The sequence below is a fragment of the Rhamphochromis longiceps genome, linkage group LG1 (assembly GCF_057381845.1).
Source record: "Rhamphochromis longiceps isolate RC_006_pf linkage group LG1, R_longiceps_female_GT1.1, whole genome shotgun sequence".
NCBI lineage: Eukaryota > Metazoa > Chordata > Actinopteri > Cichliformes > Cichlidae > Rhamphochromis > Rhamphochromis longiceps.
In genome coordinates, this window is record NC_140557.1 from 38,842,071 (window position 1) to 38,862,635 (window position 20,565).

Genomic DNA, 20,565 nt, shown 5'->3' on the forward strand with positions numbered 1-20,565 from the left:
ATAAGTCTGTGAAGGTTCTCAGTCATCCAGGTCATCGTAGTCAAAGGAGCTTACAAAGAAAAGCGTCTGGACTTCTTTAAGTTACTTGAAGACGTTTCACCTCTCATCTGTCATGTACTGGGCTTTACGGCTTTACGCCACTAGGACCTGCTCTGCGGCAGGGGGCTGTCTATATCCTGTTCTATGTCTTAGCTGACACACACGTTGTTGAGCTGTTATAACCCATGCTGGATACACGTTCAATAAAGCAGCGTTACAAGAAAGCAACCGAGTGGTCATTCTACATGGTGTCAGAAGTGGCCCGGACCATCGCCGAATAACGCCATAGGGGAGAAAACAGCAGAATGGCTAAGTTTAATCCCCCGACGGGCTTCCCCTTCGATAAGCCGACGGAATGGCCCGACTGGAAACAGCGTTTCGAGCGCTACCGGATCGCAACGAAACTCCACAAAGACGAAGGACAGGTACAGGTGAGCTGCCTAATCTACGCGATGGGAAATGAAGCAGAGAACATTTACAAGTCACTCACCTTCGCCGCCGATGAAAGTCGTGACGACTTCGCCGTCGTAATGAGGAAGTTCAACGAGTATTTTTTCCCGCAGCGGAACACGATACATGAAAGAGCATGTTTTCACCAGCGAGTCCAGCGGCCAGGCGAAACGGCAGAGAGTTTTATCCGAGCCCTGTATGACCTCTCAGAGCACTGTGAGTTTGGTGCATGTAAAGAGGAAAATATCCGCGATCGTATTGTGGTCGGGATACGAGACAAGGACCTCTCCCGCAGGCTACAGCTGATGAAGGACCTCACGTTGGCACAAACGACCCAGATCGTCAGACAGTCAGAGGAGGTCGCAGCGCAGGTCAGCTTGCAGGGAGATGCGGGAGGCTCAGTACAGGAGGTACGGGATAAACGGAAAAGCATGGACTGGAAATCACAACAACAGCGAGGTAGGCTGATCACACCCACAAACTACACCCTTTTTGGCTCCTACCTCAAAGCACACTGTGTTCTGTTGATCTTATGTGCTGCACAATAATGTTTAATATTTAGTATTTACTGTCATATTCCCATATATCATTGTGATGTTGTTTATTCTATTACTCTTGTTCTCTTCTGCTTGTTTTCTTTTTTCTTTCTCAGCAGGTGACCCAGGTGATTGATATATGCATTTTTTTTCTCTGCCCGTTCTGTTGGTTTTTGTCTTTTGCCCTTCTCCCCCATCCCTCTTCTCAGCTGTTTCTCTTTCCCTCTTTCTTTCTCCCCTTCTTTCCCCCAGTCAAGTCTGTCCCGTATTCAGTAAGTGAAAATAAAATAAACAATAAAAGGTGAATCAAATGGACCATTACGGCAAGGCTGGGATGGTCAATTTGGTAAAGTAAATCCGTTGGGCATCTTTCTTTGCCTTTAGACAACAATTCTGATGGCAAAAGAGCCAAACGGGACAGGCAAAAAAAAAGAAAAAAAAAGAAAGAAAAAAACACAAACTTTGTCCAAAACCTCTCATGTTTAACTGTTTTCCACTTTTTCTTTGGTCATTTTAGCCTTTTTGGCCAGGGTGAAGGGAGCATCTGCCATCAAACAAGAGGACAGCCGCATGTAGCTATGATGATGTTTGCTAGTTCACCTTACATGCATTAATGTAATAACGTGGTTAGCCTACTCAACGTAAATTACACTCGAACAACATGAAGCTACTCACGCAGAGAAGAACGGCTGCTGCTGCATCATCATTCTCATCATTTCTGCTACACTGGCAGGGCTAGGGGCCAGGACTCTCCTCTTCGTGTTTTTGGGGGATGTTGCTTAACAGGCAACCCACCCGCAGTAGATGCGCTCGGTGTGAGGTCTCGCAGCAAGCTATCAAATACGGCGCATTTCTGGGCTTTAAAAAAAAAAACTGCTATGCGTCGCCAGGTGTTTCATCGGATTTGAGGTGTTACGTCCTTTGACAGTATCACGGTATCACCTTAAAGCACTTGTTGCTGCTGAGTTTGCATATTTTGCTGTGAAGTACAGCCAGACTTTTGACCGCTTCGCCTTGGACATTTTTAATCTGTAGCTCTGCTCTAAAAGAACGCACGTACCTGGACCCGCCTACTATCCTCGGAAACGTAAAATTATTGGCTAGAAGTGTATCACAGCTCAGGAAAAAAAAAGCACCGAAATAAAGCACCGAAATGTGCGCTGCTTTTCGGTCTGGTTACTACCGTTTATGTCAGAACACACCGGTACCCATCCCTATGTGAGAGCCTCATGTAGCTCACATAAGGCAGTGTTCGAGTCCGCGTGAGGCGGAATATAAACAGTGCAGGCAATGACCGCAGTGAATTCCCGAGGGAGATAGAAAGGGCGACACTTAACGATCAAAAGCTCCAGATTGGGCGAGCAAGAGTGTGTGAGTGTGGAGATGTTTGTGCTGTCGCACCATCTGTTGTTCACCATCAAACATACTCCACCACCTCTTTTCTTCCCCGACTCCATTGTCCTGTCCATGCGGTAAACCGAAAAGAACCCCGTCGGCTGCACGGCGTGGTCTGGTATCGCTGGGTTCAGCCAAGTCTCGGTGAAGCAGAGGAGGTTGCAGTCCCGAATGTCTCTCTGGAACTTGATTCTGGCTCTGAGGTCATCAAGCTTGTTCTTGATGGATTGAACATTGGCTAGCACTGGGCATGGGTGCGCGGTGTGCGCGAGCCCGTAGCCTGTTCCTGATGCCGGCTCTTTTACCTCGAGGCCGTCGCTTAGGGTCGCGTCCTTTGTTCTCTCTCAGGATCTCCTTTGGCCAGGTTGGGTCCGGAGTTAAACATGGTGAAATGTTCGTGTATTGCAGACCAATAGAAACCAAAGTGTCTCTACTGTAGCGGATTTGTGTGTTTTGCATGATGCCCATGCAAGATTATCGCAGATATAGCAAAAAGTGACGAAAAACTGCAAAAAGTGGAGAAGTTAGGGCAGAGCATCCAGCACGGCAGCTGACCTCACCGGCGCCATTTTTGAGTATATCACTTAGTAATGCAGAATTATCATATAGAAATAAAAACAACTGAAGTTGTGCGCCATTTGAGCATGCTGCCTGTCTGCAGCACTAGAGGACTCCGTGAGAGACGTCTGTCTCGCCCTGGCAGCACCTGTCCCTCTCCTCCTCTTCAGTTTTGCTCAACATACGCTCGTCATATTCTGGGATATGATTTACTCTGAGGGGTTTGACGAGGTTAGTGGTGTTGCCACCAGTGTTGGTCAAGTTACTTGAAAAAAGTAATCAGTAACTAATTACTGATTACTTCCCCCAAAAAGTAATCCCGTTACTTTACTGATTACTTATTTTCAAAAGTAATTAATTACTTAGTTACTTTTTAAAAACACGATTTACAACCTGAAGAGGTGATAAAGCGATAGATCTTTCAGCCCAATTCTACTTTTTCTGCATAATCCATCATACAAAATGTGATCAAATGGAAAAGTCTCTTTTTAAAACTTGTTTTATTAGTTTTAATCTTTTAACTTTATGCATCAAGCAAAAATGAAATTATATGCAACCTTCTCTGACTTGAAGAAATTTGTATAATATTTAAACTTATTTTCTGCACATTCCAGCACATAAAATAAAATATTTTTTGTGTTTACACTCACTCTTTCAAATAGATGCAAGTAAAACACAGCAGAAAATAAATAAAGTCAAAGACTCAGCGGTCCTTTTGCTCTATTTTCACCTGTAAAGCAGGAGTAGGGTAGGCGGAGGTTTACCCTGGTGCAGGTGTGCAGTGGCGGTTTTAGATACGGGGGACACGGGCGGTTGCCCGGGGCGGCATCGTGGTGGGGGCGGCATCACGGGCATCGGCAAAAAAAAAAAAAAATGCTTGTACTCATGCTGCCCCGACGTCAGCCAGCGCATATTGGGAATGGCATAGGCACCGATCGGTTTTCTATCGCCCATTTGCTGGGAGTAAGGACGCCCTTCGTTTGCGAGGTGCGCCTGCTGTTTGCGGCGCAGAGAGGAGAGCACGGGGCGGCGGGGGATTTTCTGACCGGCTGGAGCAGCATCTAATAACCAACTCGCAAAGTAAAACAAAATAAAAATAAATCAGCATACACAAAAATACCAGACATTATGATACAGACTTATAATTTGCACCAATGTTTTTTCGAAATTATACACGAAAAGTGAGCGTGAGAGCCCTTGGTGCGCCAAGTCAAAGTAAACTTTATTGTCATCTCCGCTACATACAGTCCAGTATATAGAGCAGGGGTCCCCAATCCCAGTCCACGAGGGCTGGTGTCCCTGCAGGTTTTAGATGTGTCCTTGATCCATCACAGCTGATTTAAATGGATAAATTACCTTCTCAACATGTCTTCAGTTCTCCATGTCTTCAGATTAGTGATGAACTAATCATGTGATTCAGGTGTGTTGACCCAGGGTGAGATCTAAAACCTGCAGGGACACCGGCCCACGTGGACTGGGATTGGGGACCCCTGATATAGAGAGACGAGACGACAAGGCTCCAGTTACAGCAGTGCAAGCAAACAAAAAATATATGTAAGAAGAGTAAGAAAATAAATATACACTTTAGGACCAGGGGTAAAGGGATCAATAACAATTTAAAATTTACAGTTTGATGATTTAAAGTCTCACATACAAGCCGTCGGAAGGGGGGGGGGGGCTTGCTGCTTCCAAATAGAGCACATTTCATTTATAATGTTGTAAATCCAAACCCATTATGTATTCATGATTTGAATCCTGGGTTGTGTGAAATCTCAGAAATGCACCCTAGACAAAGTTAATCTGTGAACTAAGGTGTAAGGTGTAAGTTCAAAGCCATCAGGTGCTCAGTTTAGAAAAATAGGAAAGAAGAGGAGGAGAAACGAGCAAAAGATGCAGGTAAGCAGATGTGTCATTGGATAATGGCAGGTCATCCTGAAACAATCAGAATCAGAATACTTTATTAATCCCTAAGGAAATTATGTGAGTTACAGAAGAAATGGTAAAAATAGCAACAGTAACAGACTAAACTCTAAACAATACATTATGTTACAGATTTTAATATTAATTAGTCATTGTCAGTTGTTGATTCGTACTGTTCTCATTGTATGACGAATTATGATGGCTGTTTGGTAGCCGTTTGCATACTATGCATACTCTCTCGCTCTCTTCATATGTGTGTGTGTGTGTACACAACAATTTTATGTTAATGTACAATCCTTAATATGTTTTGTGTGTGTGTGTGTGTGTGTGTGTGTGTGTGTGTGTGTGTGTGTGTGTGTGAAGGGGAGGGGGCGCCAAACTGGCTAGGAGCGCCACTGCAGGTGTGCCGCAGGGGTCAGTGGAAGAATCCGCGAGTTTCTCTGTGAATTTCACATTACGTCGTAGCGCACTCGGTGCTTGCTTGGAAGTTTAGGGGTTTTTTTCGCTGTAAAAAGAAGTTTTCTTCCCACGCACAAGGTACGCTAATGTTTTTGTCACTTTTTATGGAATCAAACTCAAAGTAAGGTCAGTACTTCCAAGCTTTAAATGCTGCACGCTCATACTCTCTCCCGCACTCGATATATGATCGGTTGTTGATCTACACGCAGCTGTTTTCACGAACGTCGCACTTGCTTACGTCACTGTCATGAGACATTCTCGCAAAAAAATCACGGTTTTAGTAACGCAGTAACGCAGCGTTCCTACGGGAAAGTAATGGTAATCTAATTAATCCCTTACTTTACTCGTTACTTGAAAAAAGTAATCGGATTACAGTAACGCGTTACTGCCCATCTCTGGTTGCCACAACACCTCACTGTCTTGCCACATGTATCGCAAACCACGTCTTGGCTGTTTGTGGAGGTAAAATACGCCCACACATGACTCCGTTTACGTTCAGCCATTGTTGTGAGTGTGCATGCCAGGGGCTGCTACACATTTATACAGCCGTATTTCGCACATTACTATGAAAGGCGGAAGAGGAAGTAGTTCCTTCCAATGCAGATAATCCGAATGATATAGTTTCTTTCCACTGTGTTCCTGTTGATGATAAACAAGAGCAGTGTTGGGAAGGTTACTTTTAAAATGTATTCCACTACAGATTACAGATTACATGCCCCAAAATGTATTTTGAAACGTATTCCGTTATGTTACTCAAGTAACGTATTCTGAATACTTTGGATTACTTAATATATTATCTTGCTTTTTTACAACTACATGAATGTCCTATTGCTGTGTGATTTATTACTATTACTGAAGGCTACTCGACATACCAACTAGATGTTTAAATCTTAATATAAAATGAGTAACAGTAGGTGGACATTAGGTAAGGCTGCACTTTTTGCAGTGATTGAATGATTGATTGATTGAATCTTTATTTTGAACATATTGAAAAAGTACAACAAAATAGAATTAAAAGAGACAAATGAACAAAGCAAAACAAAAGGAAAACGAGCAACCACAACTCGTATAGAAAACTATTCCGCGCGTATATAAAACAGGTCCACGGCTCCGAACCGTAGTAAAGGGACCTCTGGCTAATACGTCGGGCGCGTAGCCGAAAACTAGCCTTACTTTGTTGTCTGGGTCAACTTTGCTAGCGAGAGACAGAGAGAGGCGTTGAAAGGCTGCTCCAACTGAACTTATTGTTTCAGAGGAAAACACGAACACCATGTACAGTCGAGTCTTAATAGCGTACTTACAACTGGACTCATCAGGCACTCTTTTTGGCTGCAGTGGTTATTATTGTATTTACATGCTTCCAGCTCCCGTTTCTTTTTCTTTTCTTTTTTTTGTCTGTCCCATTTGGATCTTTAGCCATCAGAATTGTTGTCTGAAGGCCAAGAAAGATGCCAAGTGGATTTACTTTACCAAGTGGATCATCATGGCCTTGCCATGTTGGTCCATTTGATTGACCTTTTATTATAATTATGTATTTATTTCATTTTCGTTTTTTAAAGACAGACATGACTGGGGGATATGACAGGGAGAAAGAATGAAAGAAAGAGAGAGAGAAAAAGAAAAATAGAGGGGAGAAGAGATGGTGAGAAAGGGGGTAGAAAAAAAGAAGAAAAACAAACAAAACACCTGGATCACCTGTATGGAGATAAAAAGAAAACAGAAGAGAAAACAAACAACAAAGAGCAACATAATACAAACAATACCATCACAATAAACTGGCTAACACAGTAGATACTAAATATTACATGTTATTGTATTTTTTTTTTGTTTTTTTAATTTCACCTGTTGAGAATGAAAAAAGAAAACAAGCAGAAGAAAACGAGAGCAACATAATAAACAACATCACTATGATATATGGGAATATAACAGTAAATACTAAATATTAAACATTATTGTACAGCATGTAAGATCGACAGCGCACAGTGTGCTTTGAGGTAGGAGCCAAAAGGGTGTAGTTTGTGTGTGTGACCACCCATGTGTACACCTGGGAGCATGAACGCGCTTGTTTTTAAAAGGTTCTTCATGTAATGATCTGTTAGAGGGTGTGGGGGGGCCACAGCCCCGTCCACCAGGACATAAAGCAGGTATGGAGGAGATCAAAACTCCAGACATCCAGAGGCCCTCAGAACACAAGAGACCAAGGAAGACCAACAGAGGGGCAGCCGCGCCACTATCCCAGAAAGAGCTGAGGAGAGTCCCAGATGAGGGGTCACTCAGCAGCTGTGGAGCGGAAGTCAGGGGGGGGTGGTTGCAGTGACGTGCCCGTGAGCTCCGTGAGCAGCCAGCGGTGCCAGAGTGACCGAGCTCCAGGCTGAGAAGCCGAGGGCACCCCACCCCCGAAGTGGCCTGAGTGAGCCCCAGGCTCCAGGCCCCGACAAGCGGCCACCAAGGAGTGAGCCGGTGTGTACCTGGACGCCCACCCCGGACACAAAGAACCACCAACGCACCGATGTCTGAGGGTGTCTGCCACTGGTAGGGGAAGTGGTGGGGGGGGGAGAAAGGCCTCCATACCTTGGAGGACCTGAGATGTCCCCAGAGAGGTGGCGTCTGATACCCAACCTGACATATGGACACAGACAAACAGGCACACACAGATACAAACATCCATTCCCACCCTCATGCTCTCATATGCAATTACTCAACACTCACCCAACGTGGAGACAGACATAGAGAGATACTGTACACACAATCACAGCAGCAGGGAGGCCCCACATTCCAGACCCCAATCGGACAGCCAACTTCTCCTCCTAGCCGCCCCGCTCCAGCAGGCTGCAGAGAACGGGGGTGTGTGAAGACTCTAAACCTCCCTCCGCCCGCTCATATGTAGTGTTGATGCATGTGCGTTCTAAGGTGCATTTAAAACCCAGGAGGGCATGAAGCTACCTGCCAGAGAGCAGCAGGTAAGCGCATAGTCCCTCCTGCTAGCCCTCAGTGTCTACGTGTATTTAAAATTGAGAGGTGGACAATAACGCCAGGGGTGAGGTGTACGCCCTGATGGTCTTTTGGATTCCGTGTAGCGTGCCCACCCCCAAGATCCTATATGTATGTGTTATGAGAGTGTGAGTAATGTGAATGTCTAAGTTGTGAGATAAAATTGAGGCACAGGCAGCCAGAAGGGGACAGAGGGGGGGATGTCTCCCTTGCACCCTGGTGACACATCTTTACCCCAAGGCCCTGCATGTGTGGGTGATTGCGGTGGAGCGGGAAGAGGGAGGCAGCTGGAGATGGGGAGGGAAGGAAGGGAGGGGCAAGTGACCCCTCCCTGGGGCCAGCTCCCCTGCTGACCCCAGTAGGCACCCCCATACTCTGCAACCCACCAGGGAAAGGGGGCCCAGGCCCATCTGGACCGGGGCCCAGTGCAGCAGCACTGCCCGGCCCCACAGAGCCCGGGACAACCCACCCGACCCCACCTCAGAGAAAACTGCACCCACCCCATCATCCACTCATCTTCCAGACTACACAAGACAATAGACGCCCAATAGGCTCGACTATAGGAGCACAGGGGTGTGTTCAAATGAGACACAGAGACAAGAATGTAACTCAAAAGAACCAGCCAACTTTAGTGACATAAACCATAAGGTTGACAAGCACAGGTTAAAGACACTTTACAATGGTAGAAAGGAAACTTACAAAAATTAAAAGAAAAGTAAAACACAAACTACTAAAGCAATGACTTGGCCAAGTGTTATTTTTGGTTTTCAATGTTCGGGTTTCAATGCTCGGGTGCACCCTAGTAACCTGACTCCTTAACTCTTATAGAAACAGATTACACAAATCCAATGTACATTCAAATGAAAATCTCACACTCTTTTCACATGTGGAGAATGCTCTACACAACAGCTCATTATTTAAAGTCCCAAATAAAAAATGTCCAAGGGGTAAAGTCCAAAAAATTCCTAGGGTGTGAAAGAAAATAGGGATGAAAGAATGTCAGTCAGTGGTCTTATGTATAACCAGCTGTGCGTGAAAGTGTGAGTGATACAGTCCTACCACACCGCAAGGTGCAGCAGATCATCAAGTGGAAAAGAAGCGAATCTCAGTCTCTCTAAGTCCAGGTGGGAAGGCTCGCCATCTATTTCACCGGAGGAATCCACCTCAGGAACAATTCAGCATACAAAAAAAACCTGACCTGTCAACAGACAGGGTCAGAAGAGCAATTCAAATATTAATTATGCTGTTCTAGCTATAATTCACAACTTAGGATTTTGTTTAAATCACATTCAACATAAATTTGCAATAAAAATACTCAATTTTGCAAAAATAAAACATCTCTCTTACATAAACTATGCATTAAACCAAGTAAAGTCAGTGCATATGCATATATGTCGCATATGCGACAATTATTAATCAAACAATTGAGATTAATTCAGTTTCTCAACGATAAAATGTGAAACAGACATGAACTAACTGAGACATACAACATGTGCTCACCGATCTCAGCGCATCACGGCCGAAGACAATGGCATAGTGTCTCTCGGTCGGAAAATGCAGGGCTCTAAATAACGTAACAGGACATGTTTTCTCTTTAATAACCGTAATACGACATGAAGGAAAAATAAACATAAGTTGCGCTTCAAGTGTTACCTTACTTCTGGAAGCAGATTGAGATGAACTTCCAGGCAGTTGATAGCAACCAGAGCTAACAAAGGCTAACAGTTTAGCTCCACGCGGTACTTTTTAAAGTCACCAGAAAAATGCAGCATTTGCCTGCTTACTCACTGTGGCTACTTTTAACATGAAAGGTAGCTGATAACCAGTGGTTGCAACTTATATCTAATACTTTTTTTCCAGCTCAAAAGCTTCAGTCTCTCTTTTCTCCTGCCAGCACGCGACTACCTCCACACATAGCAGCAAACACAGAGCACGTAGGTGGGACATACAGCGGCAGACTGCTCTCCCATTGGTCAAAACATACTGGGACCTGTGCATTTCGATTGGTTGGGCAGGCTGTCCATCTCTCCTCATATCAGTCCTTAAAGTGGTACCCCCATTTTATGTGGGTTACACCCTCCCCTCTTGATGGTATGCCCGTCCCTGGGCATCTGCAGGGTGGCACTGAGTTACACTGCTTTGACCTTTCCAACATAATTACTAGTTGGATCTTCAAATCCATTTAAAGAGCTAGTCAATGCCTCACTTAGGCCTTGAAAAAGAGAATTCACCACCGTTATCAGAGGATTCCCAAGTGTCACATAATGCAGTCTCTTGGGCTTTGCTTGCAATCTGTTAGAACGACGAAGAGATGGCTCAGCATCTTGAAGTCCATTATTCTGGATCATCACAGGTTCAGGCTGTTCAGTAACAGGTCTGTTCACATCACTTAATCCTTCTTCACATGCTGCATCAGAGCTCATCCCATCATCTTGAGGAGCTTCCTCAGACTGCTGCAATTCTGAACTTTGAGGAAGTCCTTTGGCTGAGTCAAGCCCATGCAATATGTTTGCTTCAGGTGAGTTGTCACGTTCAGGTGAGTTGTCACGTTCAGGTGAGTTGTCACATTCAGGTGAGTTGTCACGGTCAGGTACATCCTGAATCATTCCTTCACCTTCCTCTACAAGGGATTTAGTGGCAGGAGGATCAGGTGGAAGTGAAACTGTAGGCACCTCTGGTTCTGCTGATTGTCTGACCACACAAGGAGGTTTACTCAACTTGTGAGTTTCATGTACTGGGACATATACATCGGACTTTGATGTAATGAGAGGGCGAAATGTCCAATCAGATACATCATCCATATCAGAGGGAATTTCATCTTCACCCTCGACAACGGAACACTGCCTTGTTCTGGGTCTCCTGTTTGGATGGGTTTTGACTGTCTCGGGTTCTGCAGCTGCTGACAGAAATCCACATGGGAGAAGCAAGTCACGATGTAGAGTCCGCACAGGTCCATCTTTACCCTCAGGTTTAACTGTGTAGACCGGCATTTCTCCAGCTCGCTTAAGGACAATGTAAACATCCGTTTCCCACTTATCTGCCAGCTTATGTTTTCCACGCAGCTTCACATTTCGTACAAGAACTCTGTCTCCACTCTGCAATGTTGATTCAACCACTCGTCGGTCAAATCTGGCTTTGTTGCGACCTGCATTCTTTTGTGCATTATTGGTGGCAATCCGGTAGCTTTCTTCCAAACGAGATTTTAGGTTACCGACGTACTGGGAATGAGTCTGCTTAGTAGCATTAGTGGGCAACCTAAAGATTAAGTCAATGGGCAGTCTTGGTTGCCTCCCAAACATCAATTCATAGGGGGAAAATCCAGTCACGTCACTCTTCGTACAATTATAAGCATGTACCAGAGACTTGACGAAGTCTCTCCAGTGGAGTTTATCTGACCGATCCAGTGTCCCAAGCATCTGGAGAAGAGTGCGGTTGAATCTCTCAACCGGATTCCCTCTAGGGTGGTAGGGGGTTGTACGCACTTTCTTCATGCCAGTAAGTTCACAGAGTTCCTTGATGGTCTTTGATTCAAAGTCAGGACCCTGATCACTAAGAAGCTTTTCGGGAAAACCATAATGGACAATGAAGTTGTCCCAGAGACACTTTGCTACAGTCTGTGCTCGTTGATTTGGAGTTGGCACTGCCACAGCATACTTTGTGAAATGGTCAGTTATGACCAATACATCTTTCGTGTTTGAGCGATCTGGCTCTATTGATAAAAAGTCCATGCACACTAGTTCGAGAGGTCTGCAGGTCTTAATGTTTATCAATGGAGCAGCTTTCTCTGGAGGTGTTTTTCGACGAATACATTGCTCACAAGATTTGACCATTTTTTCTATGGTCATGTGCATTTTCGGCCAATAAAATCTGGCCCTTGCCAAGTCTACTGTTCGTTCGACTCCAAGATGGCCCATATCATGATGAAGGCTTGTAAGTGTTGTGGCTCTTAGCTCCTCAGGGAGCACAAGCTGATATGAGGTGTTGGGACCATCTTGCCGCTTACGGTAGAGCACTCCGTTCTGTATTTCAAGCCGATTTAATTCTCTGAGTAACAGGGGAAGTTCTGGTAGCTCTAACCTAAGGCTGGGAGGTGGAGTTTCGCCAGTCTCCAAGAGTACAATCACTGCATTGATAGCAGGGTCCAATGTCTGCTTTTGCCTCAACTCCTCCTCAGAAATTGAGTGGGCAATGGGAAGCCCATCCACTTGCTCCTGTTGGAAGCAGTCAGGAATAGCTGTGGACTGGTGAGTGAGGGATTCAACTAAGGTCAACCCAGAAGTGGTGGATCCAACATTAGCTACGGCTGAGGTGACCATATGGCGCTCACAAATAGCCTGAATTACATCCAAGGGAACAGTCTCTGGACTCTCAGGGTTGCTCAGATGGTACAGTGTGAACTGCCGGATTCTCTCACTCTCCTTCTTAGATGCATAATCATCCTCTGGTGGACTGTGAGGACGGCGCGAGAGTGCATCAGCATCCATATTTTGTTTTCCCGCTCTGTACTGAAGACTAAATGAATAGGTGGAAAGACTGGACAGCCACCTATACCCTGTTGCATCAAGCTTTGCAGAGGTCAAGATGTATGTAAGAGGGTTGCTGTCAGTCACTACTACAAAGTCTGTACCATATAGGTAGTCAGAGAATTTTTCCGTGACTGCCCACTTAAGGGCCAAAAACTCCAGCTTATGGGCTGGGTACTTCCTCTCACTCTTTGAAAGACCACGACTTGCAAAAGCTATGACCCTGGACTGTCCATCTTGTACCTGATATAAGGCAGCACCAAGGCCAATGGTACTGGCGTCCGTATGTAAAACATATGGAAGCTGGGGGTCTGCAAATCCCAAGATTGGAGCGGAGGTTAGCTTTGCTATTATTTGGTCAAAGGCCTCCTGACATTGAGGTGTCCAACGCTGACCAAAGGGTTCCTTTGGGTTGCGATACTCTGAATTTGCGTGTGTCCTTGGCTTGTTGTTCCGCTTCCTAATTGGTGGGTAGCCCGAGGTTAGTTCGTTAAGTGGTCTGACAATGACAGAGTACCCCTGAATAAACCTTCGATAATATCCAGCAAATCCTAAAAAGGACTGAAGTTCCTTAAGATTTGTGGGGATGGGCCAGGTCTTTAAGGCCTCAACTTTGTCAGGGTCAGTCTCTACTCCTCTTGCGGAAACAATGTGACCAAGGTATTTTACCGAGGTCTGAAAGAATTTGCACTTTTCTGGTGCCAGTTTCAAGCCATATGACATCAGTCGTTGCAGGACATGTTTCAAACGCTGTTCATGTTCCTCCAGGGATGATGAGAAGACAATCAGGTCATCAATGAACACCAGAACCTCTTTGAGATTCATATCTCCTACACACTTCTCCATCAATCTCTGGAACGTCGAAGGCGCATTTGTGATCCCCTGGGGCATCCTATTAAATTCCCAAAATCCAAGTGGGCAAACAAATGCGGTCTTATTCTTGTCCGCTTCCTCCATCTCGACCTGGTAGTATCCAGACTTGAGGTCTAGGACCGAAAACCACTTAGAACCTGCAAGAGCACTGAATGCATCTTCCAATTTTGGAAGGGCATAAGCGTCTTTGATGGTCTGCAGGTTCAGCTTTCTGTAGTCTACACACAGACGAACAGAGCCATTCTTTTTACGAACGACAACAATGGGGGAAGCAAACGGGGACTCAGATTCTCGTATAACACCAGAATCAAGGAGTTCCTGTAGATGTTGTCTCACAGCATCCACATCATTGGGGTGTATGGGACGTGCTCTCTGTTTAAAGGGTGTCGCATCACTGAGTTTGATATGGTGTTTGACTTTGTCAGTGTGTCCAAAGTCCAATTCGTTCTGAGAGAAGACATTTGGCATGTCGTTTAACATGTTTGTAACTCGCTCCTTCCATTCAGTGGGTAAGGGCAAATCTCCAAAATCAAAGCTCAGTTCTGAGGAAGACTTAGCTTGAAATTTAGAGCAGTCTGGTTCTCTGACAGTTTGCTCTTTGTGTAGCACTTGCAAGATAGCATTAACATCTGCCAAAGGTGTTTTGGGGGGTATGACAATGTCATGGTTGGTTTCATTTCTCACTACGACAGGGAGAAGACACTGACGTTTGCGTGGTAAAGTGACTGCAATTGCTGAAACTAGCAAGCCATTTGGTAGTGAAGAAGCTGAAGGATGTTCAAGGACAGCATCTCTTTGCATGTTCACGGGATTTACATTGACAGAGGCCTCCAGGACAACAGTCTGTCCTGCAGGAACGACTGCAGGCATCTTACCTGTCAGTTTTGCACAACCAAGGCTACCAGAGTTAAAGTTTCTTTGTCGCATCTCAAGTATTTGGAGAACTGCTTGATACCCATTAAACAAAGGCTGAAAGGGTGAAAGCTTCTGGTAATTAGCATAGAGGGCATCAAGGGTGTTTGTGCCTATGAGTACCTGCTCATGGGCTGTAGAGCGGAGATGGGGGATAACCAAGGCCAGAGTGTGAACATCAATATCAGAGCCTACAAACTCTTTAGGAAAGGTGATGGTAAGCTCAACATATCCTAAGTAAGGGACAGACTGGCCATTGGCACCCTCCACTTCAAGCAACTCATTTAAGGGATGAATGGTCAGATCTGCAAGATGTTCTTCATAAAAAGACTGGGGTACAGTTGTGACTTGTGAACCCGTGTCCAAAAGACAGTTTGTGTCTCTTCCTGCAATAGTTACTTGAGCTGTGGTCTTAGTTCCTACAAGGCCATGTGGAAATTTTGATCCTTCCACTTTAACGTTTTTAATGGCAGGTTTCAGGATTTTGGGACTGACATTGCAAGACTCCACTCCCATATGTCCCTCTATGGGAGTAGGCTTCAGTTTAAATGTGCCTCACTTCGAGAAGCATTAGAGGCTTCCCAAGCAGCCTGTTTTTCTTTCAGCTGTCTTTTCTTAGCTGCTACAAGGGAAGGGTTTGGCGCTTTATCACAAACTGAGACGACATGGCCATCCTCCCCACACTGGAAACAGTACCATGGACGTGGTCTACTGTTAGCTTTAAATATGGAGGGATGCTGACTGGCCACTTTTGGTTTCACACCGTGGGTGTCAGGTGTGACGGACCTCGCTTTTTGCTGCTTAGGTTGTTTCGTCTTATGATTCTCAGATACAAGACTGTTAAGCTGAATGCTGAGGTCAGCAACTTGTTGCTTTAGCGTCTCAAGATCAGATTTGTCCACCAGATTATTGGTGGTGTGTGCGAGTTGCACGTGTGACGTGGCGTGCTGCTTTCTAGAGTTTTGGGCAGACTTAGCATGACTAAAATGCTGCCTCATGCGGCTCAGTTTTGCAGCCTGTTTATCTTCTTCTGTCCTAAGAAGAAGCAGCAGCTCTGCAAAGGAAGGTGGGTTTTCTTTTTTTTGTTCTAGCTGAAGATCGATTATTAGTGCATTCTCCCAACAACCTCGAATGAACTGCTTTAAGAGCTGTTGGTTAAAATCATGAGCGGACACACCACCACGTCTCATGGCTCTACTTAATGCAGTGTGCAGCCTCTGCAGGAAAACAGAAGCTCTCTCTCCATCATTTTGAAATGTGCTCATGAACCTAGCATGCAGCTCATCACCATCTTCGACTGTTCCGTAGGCAGAGTCAAGCAACTCAAGATAGGCAGAGGGTCTAGACTGTGGACTCAGATGTTTAATCATCTCGGAAGCAGGAGGAAGCAGACTGTCAAGTATACGATGTGTGCAGTGCAGATCAGACACAGAAGGATCTCTAATAAGGATTTCAACACTAGCTCGCCACGTATCATAATCTGCCTCATGGCTAGGACGTGGGCTCTTGCCCGAATAAGCCCTGAGTCTACCAGATGATGCGAACTGGGGTGAGCTCTCATTGCTGCGCACTACATGCTCAACAACTACCCGCTGAACAGCAGTCGGATTAACATCAATTATGGGGCTAGTAGCAGCCCCAGAAGAAACTGGAAGAGTCTGTGAGGGGCTGAAATCAGTCAGGTTTTCACTGAAATTGGGAGAGGTAAGAGATTTACTTGCGCTATTTGGTGATGTCAAAACTGTGGAGTCTAGAGGTACACCTGATTGAGGGTCCTCAGAAAATGAAGCGTCTCCCTTGCTGGTTAAGTCTTTCTGTGGAAGTGGGCTCTGTACAATTGAGGATTCTGGACCAGTTTGAGGTGACTGGGAAATAGCACTTCCTACCGATGAAACCAGATTTTTAAGTTCTTCCTTTAACATCTCCTCTAATGAATTTCCACTCAGTTTGGCAATTCCACGGAGCTGTTCCATGTACATTTTAGTGGCTTTGTTTCTAGCATCAAGGGTGTAAACACTTCCTAAGGCCTTTAACTCATACACGATGCCTGCTTGGGTTGTACTTGGAAGCCGCAGAGGTAACAGTGGCTCCAATGGGTGCATGGCAGTCTCATGTGTAAACTCGATGATCATGTGCTTATGGTAATCTGACTCAGGGTCGTCTAGATGAAAGTAACGGTTGATGGAACCATATTTTTGGAGGAAAGTGGACACTTCCTCATCAGTCTCTGATCCTGTGAGCCCACTAACAACTACAGAATTGGGAATTCTGACGGATTCACTTAGTACAACATCCATTTTCTCTCTAGAAGTTGTAGCTCAGATTAAGCACTTTTAAACACCACACACAAATTGTCTAGCACTTAAACACACACAACCATGCTCCTGGCTGGCTCGCCAAAGCTCTCACTGTAACACAGTAAGGGGAATTGTTGAAAAGAATATATCAATGGGCCAATAGGCTCGACTATAGGAGCACAGGGGTGTGTTCAAATGAGACACAGAGACAAGAATGTAACTCAAAAGAACCAGCCAACTTTAGTGACATAAACCATAAGGTTGACAAGCACAGGTTAAAGACACTTTACAATGGTAGAAAGGAAACTTACAAAAATTAAAAGAAAAGTAAAACACAAACTACTAAAGCAATGACTTGGCCAAGTGTTATTTTTGGTTTTCAATGTTCGGGTTTCAATGCTCGGGTGCACCCTAGTAACCTGACTCCTTAACTCTTATAGAAACAGATTACACAAATCCAATGTACATTCAAATGAAAATCTCACACTCTTTTCACATGTGGAGAATGCTCTACACAACAGCTCATTATTTAAAGTCCCAAATAAAAAATGTCCAAGGGGTAAAGTCCAAAAAATTCCTAGGGTGTGAAAGAAAATAGGGATGAAAGAATGTCAGTCAGTGGTCTTATGTATAACCAGCTGTGCATGAAAGTGTGAGTGATACAGTCCTACCACACCGCAAGGTGCAGCAGATCATCAAGTGGAAAAGAAGCGAATCTCAGTCTCTCTAAGTCCAGGTGGGAAGGCTCGCCATCTATTTCACCGGAGGAATCCACCTCAGGAACAATTCAGCATACAAAAAAAACCTGACCTGTCAACAGACAGGGTCAGAAGAGCAATTCAAATATTAATTATGCTGTTCTAGCTATAATTCACAACTTAGGATTTTGTTTAAATCACATTCAACATAAATTTGCAATAAAAATACTCAATTTTGCAAAAATAAAACATCTCTCTTACATAAACTATGCATTAAACCAAGTAAAGTCAGTGCATATGCATATATGTCGCATATGCGACAATTATTAATCAAACAATTGAGATTAATTCAGTTTCTCAACGATAAAATGTGAAACAGACATGAACTAACTGAGACATACAACATGTGCTCACCGATCTCAGCGCATCACGGCCGAAGACAATGGCATAGTGTCTCTCGGTCGGAAAATGCAGGGCTCTAAATAACGTAACAGGACATGTTTTCTCTTTAATAACCGTAATACGACATGAAGGAAAAATAAACATAAGTTGCGCTTCAAGTGTTACCTTACTTCTGGAAGCAGATTGAGATGAACTTCCAGGCAGTTGATAGCAACCAGAGCTAACAAAGGCTAACAGTTTAGCTCCACGCGGTACTTTTTAAAGTCACCAGAAAAATGCAGCATTTGCCTGCTTACTCACTGTGGCTACTTTTAACATGAAAGGTAGCTGATAACCAGTGGTTGCAACTTATATCTAATACTTTTTTTCCAGCTCAAAAGCTTCAGTCTCTCTTTTCTCCTGCCAGCACGCGACTACCTCCACACATAGCAGCAAACACAGAGCACGTAGGTGGGACATACAGCGGCAGACTGCTCTCCCATTGGTCAAAACATACTGGGACCTGTGCATTTCGATTGGTTGGGCAGGCTGTCCATCTCTCCTCATATCAGTCCTTAAAGTGGTACCCCCATTTTATGTGGGTTACATAAGCAGAAGTTATTTGGAGAGGAGAGTGACTGCCGTTGGTTGAAAAGAGAGGTAAAAAAAACTTCAGTGGTGTTGCACACTATTTTATATTATTTTTTAAAGTCATTATTCAATACATTGTTATTGTTAACCCTTTAAATCTGGTCAGAGCAGCACGCTCCGTTTTGTGTAACTATTTTTAAATCCCTGTAGAACCTGAACCATGTAAGCTAGCACAATAATTTGGATGTTTGAGCTGATAAATGGTAGATCTGAAATCTCTAGATCAGGGGTGCCCAATCCCGGTCCTCGAGAGCTACCGTCCTGCAGCTTTTAGATGCATCCTTGTTCCCACACACCCAAATCAAATGAATGGCTTGTTATCAGGCCTTTGCCAAACATGATGGCATGCTGAAGAGGTAATCAAACCATTTGATTCAGCTGTGTTGGAGTAGGGATGCATCTAAAAGCTGCAGGATAGTAGCTCTCGAGGACTGGGATTGGGCAGCCCTGCTCTAGATTATTGGAAAGTGCTTGTTCTACATCTAGCCAAGGTTCATCTAAGAAGGTATGTTTTAGCCGACCTGAGATAAACTGAAGCCTGTTGGCTAAGAAGTAGTGCTGAAAGATATTGCAAATTGGGAAGCGGATTTATCAGGTAGTTCTAATCCTCCTTTATCCTTGGTCTTTTGTAGTGTTTTTAAGCTTATACGTGGGGGTTTATCTTTCCAAAGGAATTTAGACATGTGTGAATCTAGAGATCTGAACCAATCTTGTGGCGGTTTAGTTGGGATCATTGAGAATAAATAATTTATTCTTGGTAAGACCATCATTTTTATAGTGGCAACCCTTCCCATGAGTGATATGGGTAGACATTTCCATCTAGACAGATGTTAAGGAATTTTTATTGTTTTATTTGATTATGCTTCAAAAGTTATGTTACACATATTTCACCAGACACAGTTTTCTGTTGAAACAGGAAGCTGACCCTGTGACACTGACAAGAGACCAGTACAGAAATACATATCCGCAGAAGTTGACTTGCATTATATTATTCTTAGAAATTGACTTGCAACACACATACTTTGTGACACACACACACACACACACACACAGACAGCATCAGGACCTGCGTAACAGAAAATGTGATTATATTTGCATATTGACGATGTAACCTATAAAAATAAACGAATACTGCAGTTCGGTGTGATTTGCTCTGAGCTTTTCACCCGTGCAGCACGTTAACCTACACAAGTGTCTCATTGTTGTTTATTCACCTAACTGTTTGTTAACTGTAAATCTCTGACAACAGATCACCTTCTACTTTCTTTAAAAGTAGGATATGGTTTAATTTAGTTAGATCTGCAAGCTTGGGAGAAACATTAATACTTAAATATTTTATATTTCCCGATTGCAGTAGTGTAGAAGAAGAATTATGGAAGGAGCAATTAATCAGAAGGACTGTAGATTTTGACCAGTTAATTGAGTAATCTGATATTCTTGCAAAAGAGTTTATTAATTCAATCACCCCAGAGATATTGGTTTGTGAGTTTTGGAGAAAAAGTAACACATCATCCGCATAAAGGCTGATTTCATGTTCCACGTTCTTGCATTTTATACCCTTAATTACTGAATTCTGTCTAATTGCTGCTGCTAGTGGTTCAATAAAAATTGCAAACAGTGAAGGGGAGAGTGGGCATCCCTGCCTGGTGCCCCTCAGGAGACAGAAGCTGGAGGATGTTTGGTCATTTGTTTTGACACAAGCTGTTAAGATAAGATAAGATAAGATAAGATAACCTTTATTAGTCCCACACGTGGGAAATTTGTTTTGTCACAGCAGGAAGTGGACAGTGCAAAAGTTATGACACAAAAATTAGAATACAATAAGAATAAATACAGTACACAGCTGTACAGAATAGAATAAAATAATATACTATATACAGTA

General features: G+C 44.1%; 1 protein-coding gene and 1 long non-coding RNA gene across 6 annotated transcripts; both read right to left on the bottom strand.

Annotated features, from left to right (window-relative positions):
* Positions 1-8,953: 8,953 nt before the first annotated feature.
* LOC146679174 (uncharacterized) lies at positions 8,954-12,170 on the bottom strand. Of its 5 annotated transcripts, none has more exons than XM_085408668.1 (3): positions 10,007-12,170; positions 9,849-9,912; positions 8,954-9,546 (listed from the first exon to the last, which is right to left on the bottom strand). In XM_085408668.1, the coding sequence occupies exon 1, from the start codon at positions 12,074-12,076 to the stop codon at positions 10,478-10,480; it is 1,599 nt and encodes a 532-aa protein (XP_085264794.1). In that variant the 5' UTR covers positions 12,077-12,170; the 3' UTR covers positions 8,954-9,546; positions 9,849-9,912; positions 10,007-10,477. The 5 variants fall into 5 exon arrangements, with proteins under 5 accessions (XP_085264794.1, XP_085264780.1, XP_085264801.1 ...); XM_085408654.1 differs by having other exon boundaries at positions 10,002-12,170; XM_085408675.1 differs by having other exon boundaries at positions 8,954-9,313; positions 9,408-9,546; positions 9,849-12,170.
* A 4,904-nt stretch (positions 12,171-17,074) lies between these two features.
* On the bottom strand, positions 17,075-18,588 carry LOC146679175 (uncharacterized). Its single transcript, XR_014912000.1, has 3 exons — positions 18,066-18,588; positions 17,625-17,763; positions 17,075-17,530 (listed from the first exon to the last, which is right to left on the bottom strand). It is a non-coding gene; the product is annotated as an uncharacterized LOC146679175 (long non-coding RNA).
* Positions 18,589-20,565: the final 1,977 nt, after the last annotated feature.